The following is a 15501-nucleotide window of genomic DNA, read 5'->3' on the forward strand; positions in this document are numbered from 1 at the left end:
TTTAAAATAAATTTCAGATGTATTAACATTGAAATTTAAAAACTGAAAACATAAAAGTAGTAGAGCACACTAAGATGAATACATACTGCCAATAAACCTCTGACTAAAGGTCCAGCCTCATTACCATCCTCAATTATCAAAGAAACTAAATCAATACATAATTTTTGATTTAGGAGATTGGCTGATATATGTATCTTATATTCACATATTCATAAAAACTGAGCACAAACTGAGCTCACATTTCCTTTTTTATCCTCAAGTTAAGACTGCAAGAGCCTCCATCTTGCTTGGCTACAGAAAATCCAGTGTGTGCCCCCCCCACCCCCCGCCAAAGTCATCACCCCACAGATCTCTGAGAATCCCTAGGGCATGTGTTCCCAGAGCTTGATTCTGGAGGTCACCTGACCTAGCCAGTGGTCTGGCTCCGGATCACTGCTCCACACCTGTGCCGGCCTTCTCTTCCTTTCCTTAAGCCACTTCAATGTTACCTGAGGAAACAGATTATAGTTAATTCACCTTGGGCTGGATGAGACCAAACTATATTAATGAGATATACTGAACAGCAGGGAAAACCAAATGGGCATTACAATGCAGAAAACATGCAAACAACAGCTCATAGATAAGAATCTACCCTGGCTTCTCCACCAGGGTTGCCTGCTGGTAGCTTTTCTCCTTAATCTTGGGAACCACCATGTCTCTAAATTCTTGGGCCACTACTAATACGAGTCCCCTCGAACATAGCTCTCCTATCCAAGGCCCCTTCTTAAAGATGAAGAGAATAGATTTTTTTCTTACTTGATATTTGCATAATCAAAAGGTCAATTAATTCTTTTAGAACAAAAAACCAGTCTGTTCTCAAAGGGATTTTATGCCGTGCTCTAATTAACTTGTCTATGTGCATGTCTGTGTTATTTCTGGGAGGCAGTGACTGAGAGAGTGGGCTTAAACCTTGGCTCTGCCTCTTCTTACCTAAATGGACTTGGGCAGATGACAGAATTTCTATGTACTTTCATTTTCTCTCCTATAATATGGGATTAAAAACACCTATCTTTGGTTGTTGCAAGGATTAAGTAAAATAATGGACTTAAACAGGATGTCATAGTGATGGTTCCATAAATGGCAAGCATAACAGTAATGATCTTTAAACTGAACATACATTCATAAGCAGCACATTTTAGTGTAAACATGAATCAAGCTTGAACATGAACTCTGATTCTAGAGGTCAGAGAAAGGTATTTCAATAATTTATCAGTTTCTTCAGAGAATTTGCACCTTATTTTGTATCATTTGTCTAAACACTAAATACAAGCTAAATGGAAAAAAATGAGACAATGTCAAAACACAAAGGCCTTAGAATATCACCCATACTTTTGCGCCACAGAGATAACCACTGAGAATACTTTGGTAATCTTTCTTTTCTTTCTTCCCTCTTTCTTTCTTTCTTTTTTTCTTTCTTTCTTTCTTTCTTTCTTTCTTTCTTTCTTTCTTTCTTTCTTTCTTTCTTTCTTTCTTTCTTTCTTTCTTTCTTTCCTTCCTTCCTTCCTTCCTTCCTTCCTTCCTTTCTTCCTTCCTTCCTTCCTTCCTTTCTTCCTTCCTTCCTTCCTTCTCTCTTTCTCTTTCTTTCTTTCTCTCTCTTTCTTTCTTCTGTCTGTCTGTTTCTGTTGCTGTCTCTGTTAATCAGCCAGGTGCCAGTACAAAACAGATGGCACACTCAATTGGGATGAACTGATGAGTTTCATAAAAAGACTATCTGTAAAGATATGAGTTGCTTGTAGGGAAACTGGAAGGAACAGGGGTAACTGGAAGGATCAGGGAAAACAGCAAGGAGTCTGACTTGACCTAGAAGCCTAATGGGGTAATGAAAGGAAGGGGTCCAGGACCTGGAGATGGAGAGACTGTATGAAGAGAGCTGCCTGGCTTTTTGGCAGAGAAGTACAACAGGACCAGACTGGCTTTGCAGAGAGGGATCTGGAGGAATAAACTCTTGTGCCTCCTTGGCCTCCACCCTACTGTCAATCACCATTTAGTTCTACTCCTAGATCAGCCCAGCTAGAAGACAGGACACAAGAGACAAGGCTATCATGCCTACATGTCTGGGATTCCTTGATGGATGCAGAGCTAAAGGGTGACTTTAAAATCTGGTATGAGAATAAGGACACTTTTGAGAGTGAGAAGGAGTGAATTACTCATGATGCCAATGAATCCAGGACTACAGCATAAACTGGAATGGTCCCAGGAAACCATGCCCTGTCACCATCCTGTGAAGTAAAGTTGAGAGTAAATCTGGAGAGAAAATAAGTCTCTCTCTCTCTCTCTCATTTCTCTGTTATGAATTATTTTCTATAGATGCATGTTTCCTAAAACAAAATTTTCATCATATAATTCTCTGTATTATGGTTATAAAAAATTGACCCCATCTTTGTATATTTAGACAATTTCTGATTTTTTATTATAATGCTGTAATGAACATCACAGACATATATCACTGCATATCTCTAATTTTTTAACAAATATTACTTGAGCAATGTGCTTGCTACCCACTGAATATACAAAGATGAGTACATGTAGTTCTTGCAGGTTAGTCTAGTGGTGGAGACAACTTCCAACAGATGCCTTACCAGCGGGAATATGGGACTTGATACACTAACAAAGCTACCATCCTCTGAGAGGCAGAGAGGAAGAACAGAGTCAAGAAACCAGGCCACACCCACGGTCTTTGCTTCTACTAGAATTTGTGGCTTTCCCTGGGTTCCCATGTAGCTCCAGTTTCTATTCCATGGCAGTCATTCTTCCTGCCCATGGCTCCTTCAGTCCATTCACAGTTTCTAGGCTACAGTTGGAGGATGGGGGTGTCTTCTTTTTATCCAGTTCCTTTCCCTTGGCAGGCAGCTGCATGGACAGGCTTGGCTACTCTGGTCCCTTCTGGCCCAGACTAAGGGCAGAGATATGTCTTTCTAGCAGATAGTTTGGGATCAGAGAGTCTGGGGGTGAATTACAAGAGTGGTAGACCAAAGTTTAGGGAACCAACAGAACGAATAGAGGAAGAACATGAAGTAAAGAATGAGTTGCATCATTGTCTTGGCAAGTAAGAGAGGCATTGGGCCATGGCTTATTGTTAGGCTGTGTGTATATGGGGTGGGCTGAATTTGACTTAAAGAGCCCTGCCTGGCTCTGTATATCCAAATGTGGCCTCTCTTATGAGCCACCCATGAAATTTTTTGTCAGAATGGACAGATTGGCTTTTATTTCTTGCCTTCCTTTCTGATCTCATTGTCTCAATTCCTACCTTTGCTCATTCATTGGGTACCTCTGATTTTCCTCTAACCTGCTGTCTCCTCGCACCACACATTCTAGGTGTCTGCACTGCCTTCTGTCTGGAATGCTCTTCTTCCAGATCTTTGCATAGCTGGCTCCTTATCCTGTAGGTCCAGCTCCAACCCCATTTCTATGAGAGGTTTTTATCCTACATCTTGTTAAAAAGAAAGCTATAAGCCCCCAAATGTAATTACTAGTGCCAAAGCCCATGACACCAAATGGAGATTTAATACCTGACTTAATTGCTATCTTAACCTCTCTCAGAAATAGAATCTTAATAACCAGTCTGAAATTTTCCAGTTAACATGAATGACGTAATCTCTCATGTGGGCCCTCTCCATCCCTTCTTCCCATAGAAAGAAGAAGCAATCCATCTGATAAAAGCCCTTGCAGTTCCTCTCCCACACCATAAAAAAAGAGGTCCTGGTCTAAAAACAACCTTTTCAGTTCAATTTTTTTAAGGTTTCATTTGTTTATTTTGAGAGAGAGGGGAAGAGAGAAAGAATGGGAGAGAAACATCTATGTGCAAGAGAAACATCAATCGGCTGCCTCTCGTGTGCCCCCAACCAGGGACCTGGCCCAAAACCCACACATGTGCCCTGACCAGGAATTGAACCAGAGACCTTTCATTTCACAGGCTGGCACTCACTCCACTAAACCACACAAGCTAGGGCTAAAGATAACTTTTTAAATGTAAAAAACATTCACCTTGTTTTAGCAAGTAAAACTTCCTTAAATATGTAGTTTCATTATATCTCTTAAGGATTATAATTCATGTTACTGCAAAAACATTCATGATATGAAGAGTTAAAAATGTGTTTCTCCCCTAATATTAGGTCATGATACCATTATGAAGGCTTCAAAGGGAAAGTTTTTTCATATGCTGGATTCTAAATTTCATTATTTTTCTATCAGGTCCTTTGCTTTGGAAATATAGGCATTCATGACATCTTCTTTCAATAATTCTTTTTGGAGGTTCCATGCTTCCCACTTAGTTTTGCCTTTTAAATTTGACATTCCTGGACACTCAATATGGATGTCTCCAATTACAGACTGTTTGTAGAGCCCGTAGAGTTCTTCCAGTTCTTCATCATCTGGCCTTGTTTTCAGCTTCCTCACATCTTTGGCTGCCTGATCAAAATCAGCCTGCAGGGACATGGTGGTGACACCCTTCCACTGCCACACTCCAGATGCTTATTTCCTTTTTGGTTCCATTGTAAATGGTTCCTCGCCTCACCCTTCTTTCCTTCCATTTTGCACAATCCCTGGGAACACAGTGCTAGGTGCTAGGTGGGATGCTGCCCAACTCGTGACTCACTTAATAGAGTCAATTAGATCTTTAAATTTACTAGGTTGAATTGTGTTCTTTAACAATTCTAATTTAGTTTATCTCCTCCTAGACACTACCACAGTAGTGTCATGTTCCTAAAAACTTGTCACCTACTCAAATTGCCTTGCTTCTCTGGTGACCTGCTTACCAAGCAGCTACCCTGATGTGAGCCTCAGCCCCATAGGTGTGCCTGTCTTATTCTAGCTTCTCTCTCTCATACATGGAAAGCTGTCTGGGGCAGAGATCATGCTTTGTGTTCAACTCTGGCTGGATGAATGCCTGGTGGGTTTGCTGCTGAGACCCTTGCTCTGAGAGCTAGGTATTTTGTTTCCATTGTAGGCAATGTGTCCATCTTCTAGTGATTTCTTTAACTAGGTAAGCATGTCTTTCAATGATGTAAGTACAATGAAAAATTTCTTTTGAAGGGAATTTCCATAAGAAAGCTAATAAATAGAAAACTGCCCTCTTTTCTTCAGGATACTGACTGATTATCTTCCCATAGATAAAATAATGACACTAATTTAGGAAGCAGATGACTACTCCCAGACACATTATTTGCCTTGAAACTGCACCTTGGGTTAATTTAATATGGGCATAATTTCAAACATCTACTTTCTAATTTATGAGAAATTTTTTTATTTTAAATATTTAGATTTTTGACATTTTTTTCTGTCCTTTTTATCCGTAGCAAGACAAAAGGCCAAAAGAAATATGGTTTCAAAGAATCCTGGGCTGATTTCACACGGTTAAGTTTTCTTAGTACAAAAATGGGTAATATGAAGTGTCCATTTGAAAGCAGTAACTCGGAGCCCATGTCATACATAATTCTAGTCACTTGCCCATGTATTTAACAATACTATACAGATGTTCATAGTTAAGATAGATAAATATGAGACAGCATTTATCTGTGGATGAAAAAGGGGTCATATACTAAACCTGAAAAGCTGAGGAGAGCCCTGCATGTTGGCCTTACAAACCCAGGGACTAAAACTAACCACATAAAGCCCTGGCTGGTGTGGCTCAGTGGATTGAGTGCTGGCCTGAGAATCAAAGCGTCGCCAGCTTGATTCCCAGTCTAGGGCACATGCCTGGGTTGTGGGCAAGAACCCCAGTAGGGGGGGACGAGAGAGGCAACCACACATTGATGTTTCTCTCCCTCTCTACTCTCTCCCTCCTCATCTCTAAAAATAAATAAATAAAAGCTTTATTAAAAAAGTAACCACATAAGATGGTCTAGATATGAAAATTCCCAACTAAAACAAGCCATGACAGGTAGGCCGGTAGCTTTCTTGACAAAGGTCAGTCTTCACCTTAAGTGAGCTTGTCTATTGTCCTTTTGCATCTAAGATAACAAACCTTTGGAATGTCAGAGTAATCTTTTCCAGACCCCTCAGGGCACCACCTCCACACCAGAGCAGGAGACCACAGAATCTCTCACTGGTATCTTGTTCACTGAATACCATTTCTATGTGCTGTAAATGCTAATTAATTATCTTATACCCACCAATGTAAGAATAGTATTCGTCTTTCCATTTTACTTTTTATTCAGTCCCAGAGATTTCTGCCCTCATTTGCTTTCTCCCATCCTCTTACTCTACCACCAATAGATCTCATGTAACCCTCTTTACACCTCCTCCTTCGTTTTTTTTTTTAAGATTTTATTTATTTACTTTTAGAGAAGGAAGGGAGGAAGAAAGAGAGGGAGAGAAACATCAATGTATGGTCACCTCTCACCTGCCCCCTCTGGGGACCTGGCCCACAACCCAGGGATGTGCCCTGACTAGGAATTGAACTGGCGACCCCTTGTTTTGCAGCCCACGCTCAATCCACTGAGCTACACCAGCCAGGACTCACCTCCTCCTTTGATTGTAATATATAAAATAAGCTGCAAAACTGCCATTCTTAGAGCCTTTTCTCAATCCATGGAGATTTTGCTTCCCAGCAATTGTCAGCAGTTTGATTAAATAAATTCATAAAAATTCTCCACAAGTTTGGACATTTGCTACATTGATATACCCAATTAAAAAATATAAAAATTAGAGAATTTTAATAAAAATAGCTCCTAGAGCAATTTTACAGCAACATAAAAGAAAATAGACTCTCCGCACCACTCCACCGCACCGCCGGTTGCCTTGTCCTCTGGCATTATTTTACCTAGAGGCTGGTTGTGTGTGCTTTCCTTAATTCTTGTTCACTAATTGAATCTCAATAAAATGTAATAAGATATGCAAATATGGGAAGAACGCTTTTAGCTGGGCACACTTACAGGGAAGGACATCTTCTGCCGCCGTTTGGGAAGGAAAGTGATGCTTTTATAGCGGACTGGAGTGCTTTGGTGCACTCCCACTCAGGGTCACCTCCAGTCTCTGCGCCACCGGTAATGGCACTGCATATGTGGATGGCGCTGGGGGAAGAGCGATGGCACATATCAAACCCCTTTTAATCTTTCCCCTTTATGTCCCTTGTTCTCCCCTCTCCTTTTTTTTAAAGAACCATGCAGATGTAACTGTAAAATTTTTATTCTAATGAGAGAACCGAGAGCTTGGGAGAACCCACCTGGAAAATCCTCTTATTTTTAATATCTTTCCCGCTTTCTTTATAGAAAGCTCATCAAGTGTATAGGTTAGGGAGAACTTAAATGAAAGTAATAGGGAACTAAAAATGAGGAAAATACAGCAGCAACAAATTACAATGGAAATACCAATTAAAAAGGAAAATAGAGTAAAAAATCTAGCAATTTCTCTAGAATCTGTGCAATTTCTCTAGAATCTGTGCATTTCTCTATTGGGAAATGTTAGTCAACTTAGAGGAATCTGTGATACCTTTAAAAATAACTCAATGGTGATATTTTCTTATCTTAGGTATTTGGAACTTTCACCTTGGAAATCACTGGACAGACTTTTAATTTTTAATAACAACAGATGAATGGGAAGGTCTATAGGGTATTTACTGGTAATGAGTAACTACAGGAAGTTACTCAGAAAGAACCTATAGAATAGGAAAATCTGGGATTTTGTGGCATTTTTTCCTCTTAGAACAGAATACATTCTTTTCTTGTGAATTTGAACTATAGGAAATCTGCGTTACCATCTCCTAGCTAAATTTAGGTAAGTACTTAAGAAGAATTTTAAGAAAGTTACAACTTAAACCTTGACCTGCTAGGTTTGTGACACCTGAAAATGATTTTAATTCACTCGTTTATTTCTTCCCTAACTAGTTGTGAAAAACACTGATTTTGGTGACAGTACATCTGGGTATGAAACTTTGTTTTATCACTTCTGAACTTTCACCATTAAAAAGTTAGACAACTTTTGTGACAACTTTTGTGACCTTTCTCATCTGCAAAAAGGAGATAATAAAATCTACCTCAAAGGTTGTTGTGAATTTCATTAACTATACTATGTTTGAAAAAAGTTTGTAATTAGTAAGCACGTAATAAATGTTAGAGGATAAATATCAGTTTTATTATTACTATTTGCTGTTTGTTAAAAGAATTTTTTGTCAGACCCCCTGCCAGAAGGGAATAAAAGGTGGGAATAAAAAATGAGTGATGATATCCCCCATCTTTTCCCTAACTTCTGACAGTTCAGTGTGAAACAGAGCTTCGTAAATGGGATTCCACAGATAGGTGTCAGGGAGTCCATGAATTCCACATAGAATTTTGGGGGAGAAAACAATTTCACTAATTCAATGAGAAAATTTGGATGAGAATTCCCACCCCTCCTCCCCAAGGAGAGGATTTTTCAGCTTTATCGGAATATCATGGGGCCAGTGACCCAAACAAAGCAAAGGAAGGGCCATTGGTCTATAAAGATGATTTTGTAATACATGAAGGGGACCTAGGAGCCTCTCCTCAGACCCAAATGGAGGCAGCAGCTGATGGGTCTTAAGGTGTCATGGAAAATTAGGGATTCTTTAGAGCCCTAGTACTATTTTATTACAAATTTTTTTTCATTTCTTCACTCTCTTCTGAAAATCCCCATCATAGTTTTTACCACGTAAGCATGCACACACATATCCCTATCTATGTCAATGAAAAAGGAATTGAGACTAAAAAGCTCACCAGAAGTACTTTCACTTTCACAAGGTAGGGTTTTCTGAATCTTCCACAAAACATCATCTAATGCCTTCCCCATCCTGTGCGTGACTGGATGGTGTGATGTTGCAATCCCCTAGCAGGTGGTGAGTTCCCAGCAGTCAAGGATGAACTTAGTCATGTCCTTTGATCCCCATTGTTTATCACGGTAAGTGGTCGATAAAAGTTTTGGTTCTTAACTGAACTTTAAAAAATCCCCAGGGATTTTAGATAACCCAGGACAGTACTTTAGTTTTAAACAAAATTTATTTTTCTTTTAAAATACAATTCAAGATATGGAGATATGATAGGCCAGTAAGCCAGGACAAGTAGAATAGGGGAACTGAGACAAACAGCTGAACAAACTGAGCAATTTACAGCCAGATATAGAGAAGGTCACCTCCCTATAGATAACATCCAGGCCCCAGTTATATTTCAGCTCCAGGCCCAGAAAAGCAACAAAAGCAGGACCAGCTACAATAACTAACGATCCCCTCCCCTGGCACTGACCAATCAGCAGAGACCACAACCCTGAAAGAGCACACCTGAAAAACTGATGAATATTCTGCTGAAAACCTCCCTTGAGACCTCTCCTAAGATTCTCATCTGCAAGAGAAAGATAAAAGCCTCAAGACAAAGGACCCAGCATGCGTACTCTCCCTCTGGGGAGCAGCCCATGGCATTGTCTTCTCTGTCTTCTTCCCCACAGGCACACATCTCCTGAACTGCAAGAGTCCCCATGAGACTTGCAACTAGAGGAGCAATGGGCGGCAGCAGCTCATCCCAGGCTAGTCCCCTAAATCTGTCCCCAAGGCCCCTTTTTTCAGAGTTCCCAGTGAGTTAAGGCAGCCCAGTATGGGCTCTCCTGTTGCTTCTTCTGTGCTAAGCTTTTCCCTGTTTTACTGTTTCCAGCTTTAATAAACATACACTTTTAGTCACCTGGGTTTGTGCCATGAAATTTTTCCTGCATGAATTCAAGAACCCACACACTACTGGCTGGCTCTAGCAGATCTACTCAAGGCCAGGCCCCTGTATGGTAACAGAGGTAGTAAATGAACAACTAAAAGTCTCCTTATAACCCCAAAATGGGGATTGGGGATTATCAGAGGATCTCTATGAGGTGCTCAGGCATGGAAGAAAACCAGCTTCTCCACACTGGGTGTAGGTGTTACTTGTCATTTATCAGTGCTGTGGCTGAGAGACACTTGCCTTGCAGCTGAACACACATTAGAACTCACAGAGAGACCTATCTGGTTTAAAACAACTAGACGGTTAGAAGCCAATATTCTCTTTGATCCTGCTGAATATAAGTATGGTATTTGGAAGTTCCCTCAAGCTGGAGATCTAGTGTCTTCATTCTCAGTTCCTTGATTCATCTAACTACTATCTCTTGCCTGGTTTAGGCCTAGAGCTCTAAACTGCAACCCCAAGTGATCTGCTGTTTCTACATTCACTCCCACAACTGCATTGGTGAGTTCCCCAGCTATACCAAACTGCTTCTAGTTCTCTTGATCTCCCTATCCTTAGGGCCTGCATGCATGTCGTTCTCTCTTCCTGAAAACCTTTTATCCCACTCCTTCCTCCTCCATCTTACATCCCATCCTTGTAGACCTCCTTTCACTTGAAAATAAAGTCATCATTAAATTCTTGCATCTCCAGGAAGCTGTCCCCCTATACCCACTCATCCCATGTCTGGCCCCAGTGCGCCTCTTAGATATTGCCATGGCACCATGAACCATCCTCAACATAGCCCTTGCATCCACAGTTTCTAAATATCTTCTCACCAAATGACAGACTCATGAAGCAGTGAAGTGTGGGGTTTTCTAATCAATATATCTCAAGTCCAGTAAGTTCTCAATAATTAGCCCATGAATGAATAAATGAATGGGAAACAGGTGACTGTGTCAAGGTTAAAGAATGTGTTTGTTATAATTATTTATAGCAGCATTTGTGCTCATAGATCAAAACTCACATGGCTTGTAAGGACATTCTTTTTATATATAATTTTCAAATGGGGACTGAGAAGAAAAACATTTAATTCAACAAAAATGCTGACAAAAGAGTTTATAACCCATTTTATACAGATAACAATAAGAGAGAGATGAACTTAAAGTACTCTTTAAGTAGGGTAATACCAGTTGTCCTAGAATTATTCTTAGTTATATCCCTTTTTATTTTCAAAAATTTCCTTATTTATACAGTAAATTATATAGTAATTCTTGCTCTAAATACTTTGGGAATAAAGAAAAGAGGAAGAAGAATTACACACACACAAAGAATATTTGGTAATTTTTCTTTATTTTTGAAAATATAATATGCAAAAGCCAAGGACACATTCCAATCCTAGCTTGACAACAATAAAATTTAAATTTGCTCAGAGCTTTGCATGATCATCATTGATGATAAAAAAGAAGGAGGTGATTTTGTTAGAGCTTCTTAGGAAGTTATGCTCAGTCTTTATCAGTAACTCAAAGATAAACTTTTATGGGGAAGTAAGATTATTTTCAATTAACAGCTAAAGACTAATTTCCCAGAGTTATTTTCAAAAGCTTAGGAAGTGAGTCTTATTATTTTAGGTTGTCTTTTGCTTTTCACCCTTTCTTTTGATCGAATTTGATTGCTAATTTAAAAATAAAGTGATAGAACACAGCGAATATGAAGTAACTAAGTGGTTTCTGTGAGAGTATCTTTGCTGGTTTACATATCGAAACACAATTCTGAAAAACCACATTCCTTCCTTGAAACTGAACACAGTCAACAGTAGAAATGCAGGAGGATGAATTTGAGTCAAGAACCAAGAAAATGAACTATTTGAAAACATGAAAGATTTCATTTTTATAAGGTCTATTAACCTTTTGCCATGTGTTCATTTCTTATATCTTTAATTGAAGCTTATTCCATTTGATGAGCTCATCCTTCTCTATAAAAAGTGCTAAAAAGTACTATGAATTGAAAGCTTTCTTCACAGAGGAAGTTAATTAACAATAGGTACCTCAGGTTGAGTAAAATTACCCCAAGTGGAATTAAAGATTATGTTTTATCTTGCTTGAGTTACACTCTAGTCATGAAATTGCCATCCAGATCTTGAATGCCATGTGGTCACCTCCTCCCAGGACTCAAAGTGTGATTATCCCTTTTTCCTTTCTGTTTCACTGCCCCTTCTTAACCAATAGTTGAGCTACAGTATAAGCAATCTTGTCCTTGAGCTATGCCTACTCTCTATGCTACCCTGGCTTGAGCTTCCCTATCATCTCTAAGTTGTCCTGTATTTGAAGAAAAATAATTGCCACTGCTAATTTTATTCATTAATTTCTCTGAGACCAAATCCATACTATCTCTGTAATCTCTATAGTATTAGCCATTGCCTTCCATAACTCTCTCATTGTTCTGTCAGTAGAACCTGATCACACCAGCTCCTGAGCATGTAAAAGTCAGGGTCAACAGCTTACAGTAACGCTGTAAGCCTGATGTCTGTTGAAGCAACATGAATCCCAGTCACCTGTGAATGTGAATTTTTATCATCCCCAGATCTTGTGGTATCTGTTCACACTGTAAGTCTTCCTATGGGTTTGGTGAGCATTCTATTTCCTTTGGAATTGGAGCTTGAACAGTAGTTTGATGAGCTGAAGCTATGATACACTTCCTAGTTCGTGTCACTTTCTGCCCAGGGTCCTTAAAATTCTGATCTTTGTTTGGCATCTCACCAAACATCTGATAAGCATCAGTCTACATGATATGATGTTGAGCAGTGCCATCACTTTGTAACTCCTGTTCCCATGCTCCACTCACAAGTGACAATCTTTGGAATAGTATGTCTGGTTGATCTTAATCAAACATGGTTTTGTTGTTCTTGTGAGACCCCCTTCTTGAGAGGCAGTTTTATACCAAGATTGATTTTAATAAGCTAGATCCTACTTCCTCTTCAATCCCTCTGGCTTGCTGCTGATCTTTCAGCATATCTTTCTTCCAAGGTCTCTTCTTTTAGAACTCTAATAAAGTTGTACATCAAGTTCAGTTCAATACATATTCATTCATTACTTCTTATGTTGAGTTCGTTGGGAAGAAGGGTGTAAGAATGATGAAATGGCACAATCTCAGCCCTCCAATAATTTATGACATGTGTGCAAGACAGACATCTTAAGAGGTAATTTTAATTTATTACAAATAAAAAATAGATCTACCTATCAACTTGCCAACTGCAGTATAAGCACTTAAGTAATGCCTATTAAATTGCACTGTCTGACATGGACAGGTTTTGCTCCCTTTTAAGCTTCACTCCCAATCCCTTCTCCACATCATATTCTTTTCCTAATTAAAATTCCCTATGTAGTTCTTTAGTTGGCAGAAAATTACACCCTAAATTTCTGCATCTTTGCCACAATAGTATCTGGATAACATAAGAATCCCTTTGAGGCAGACAACTTCCTCTTTCTTCCACAAAATTTTGCAATATTAATGTAGTGGAAAATAACCAAATAAATTACTGTTCAGTGAGGATTGTTCTGGTAGATGGCATACAATCTGTGTATTTTTTTAGTAGTAGGGAAAGTTTAAAAGGTGTTATAGGTGACATTCAATATTATTAACATGTATCGAGGGCCCACAGAGTACTAAGAATGCCTTATAACAAATACAAAGGCAGTATTCCACCTTGCCATATTTATGAGATTAGATGTATATGTAACTATCCTCAAACTCTAGATCTTAAGCTATATTCTCCTCATCATGATTACATTCCATAGACTGATTTTCCTTATACCCTATATCTGTTCATGATATTCATCTCCTAGCATTATAGCTTCCATAGGAAGGGTTGTACCTCTAGTGCCAAATATGATCAAGAAATAGTTGTATAATTTATTTTCCTATGTTTTTACAGTGCCTTTATTTCTATTATCTTTTCAAGCAACATTTATACATCTTTATGTAGCTCTTACTACACACTGGGCACTATTCCAAGAGCTTTGCAATTCATTTAATCTTCAGAGCAAGCCCATTAGAGAAGCAATACCCAATTTGTAAGCCAGAAGAGTGAGGCACTAAGGCTAAGGTTTATGGAGAATGCTAGATCCAGGCTCCATTCCCAGCTGGTGGGGTCGAGTCCACATCCTCAACCACAACACCAAGCTGCCTCTCCAAATTTGGCTTTAGGAACTTGAGTGCTCACTGGTACTTCCAGGAAAAGGCGGTATAAGAAACACTTATTGCAATGCACTACTGAGTCACAGCCTCATGTCTGAGAGCTGTTTACTACTCAGAATTCCTAGTGAAGGAACAAGCTTCTCTTCCATGTTGTTTCTGTGTGGTCATGGACCCACTGACCACAGCTGAATAGACCAGTGTTGAACACAGGCCTCCCCCTGGGCCAGTCAGGTTCTCCCTTCTTGGAATTTGGAATCAGAACAAAGTGAGCACTAGAGACTAAAGTTGTGTAGTGTCAAGCCTTACAGAGCCACTTCCTGCAGGGCATGGTCATATGTTTGGCACATCACATACACTACCACAGAGGAAAACAAACACTTCAAGGCCTCAAGTAGATGGAGAAAAGACTTTGATTCCTGTTTTCTGGTTCCTGGCTTGAGTTCATTGTAAGAGCTACCTGTTCTTCTTGCTTTGGCTCCATAGGATACTACTATGTCTGGATTCCTATTCACTATAACCAAGGTTGTCAATTTGTGGGCAGCCAAAAGGCACACTGGTCATCTTGATACTTGGTAGACAAGATTATTTGGGTGTAACTCAAAAGATAGAACATTTCAGGAGATTTCAAGGGAAGGAGAGAGGGACTGAGCTACAGAGAAGGCCAACAATGAACTTGGACAAATTCACATTTGTACTCAGGACTGAATGTGACTTAATTTTAAAAAAAATTAAGAAAACTAAAAAAACTATAAAAAAGACAATTCTCTAAAGTAGAAGATAATCAAAGTTAAGAATTAGAATGACCTGTAATGCTAATAATAACCTATCATATTTTTCTTTTTTAATTGTGTGATTAATCCACAGGTGGATTTATAATCTTACATGAAATTTCACAAGTGAAAAATCTCAATAACCTAATAATTAGCTTTGGTAATTATTCATCAGATTTCTAACTTGGTTGTTCTAGAGTCTCTAAGGAGAATCAGTCCGCAGAAGGGCATATTTCCTACTTACTTTGAAAATGATATTTGGAAAAGTAAGATGTTCCCCAGTTGAGGTTCAAGTAAGGCCTTCTTGATGCTCTGCCTTCATAATTAAAGTTTGATTCAGGAAAATCTCTTAGCATTTATCATAGCTTTAAGGAAATCTTAAAAAATACTAATGTTTCTGCCCAGGGGGAAAATACATAGACTTCTTTGAGTAATCATTATAGACTATTGTACAATAGAATCACAGCACTTGGAAAGGGCCTTAGAGGCAAAAAGGACCAATGTCTTCATTTTTGGAACTGCAGAAATTAGAAAACCTAAACATAGAATTTTAATGTTCTTTAGTATTATTTTTTTAATGTTCATTACCCATGAAAAAAATTCTAAGACAGCACATTAAATTATCAGAATCAATAAACTATTTTTATGCTTCTAGGATACAAGTGAGCTAACTTTCATAGGGATTTAAAGACTGTGCTAATAGGGATATAAATGTGAAAGCCAATACACATTTGAATATGTTTCTTTAAAATTTAAATTTCTCATAAACTGAAGTCACAATTTTATTTTCTAATTTTCTAAAAAAAGTATCATATGCTAAGATAAGAGAACCAAGACAAAAGTCAAGCAATGAAGACTATTTTGTAATG

At 38.8% G+C, this 15501-nt stretch overlaps 1 protein-coding gene across 1 annotated transcript; it reads right to left on the reverse strand.

Moving 5' to 3' along the window:
* Nucleotides 1-4215: 4215 nt before the first annotated feature.
* On the reverse strand, nt 4216-4473 carry LOC123832897 (acyl-CoA-binding domain-containing protein 7-like). Its single transcript, XM_045860735.1, has one exon. The coding sequence runs from the start codon at nt 4471-4473 to the stop codon at nt 4216-4218; it is 258 nt and encodes an 85-aa protein (XP_045716691.1).
* Nucleotides 4474-15501: the final 11028 nt, after the last annotated feature.

Source organism: Phyllostomus hastatus, unplaced genomic scaffold (genome assembly GCF_019186645.2).
Source record: "Phyllostomus hastatus isolate PE091 unplaced genomic scaffold, TTU_PhHast_1.1 phas_scaffold_21, whole genome shotgun sequence".
Classification (NCBI taxonomy): domain Eukaryota; kingdom Metazoa; phylum Chordata; class Mammalia; order Chiroptera; family Phyllostomidae; genus Phyllostomus; species Phyllostomus hastatus.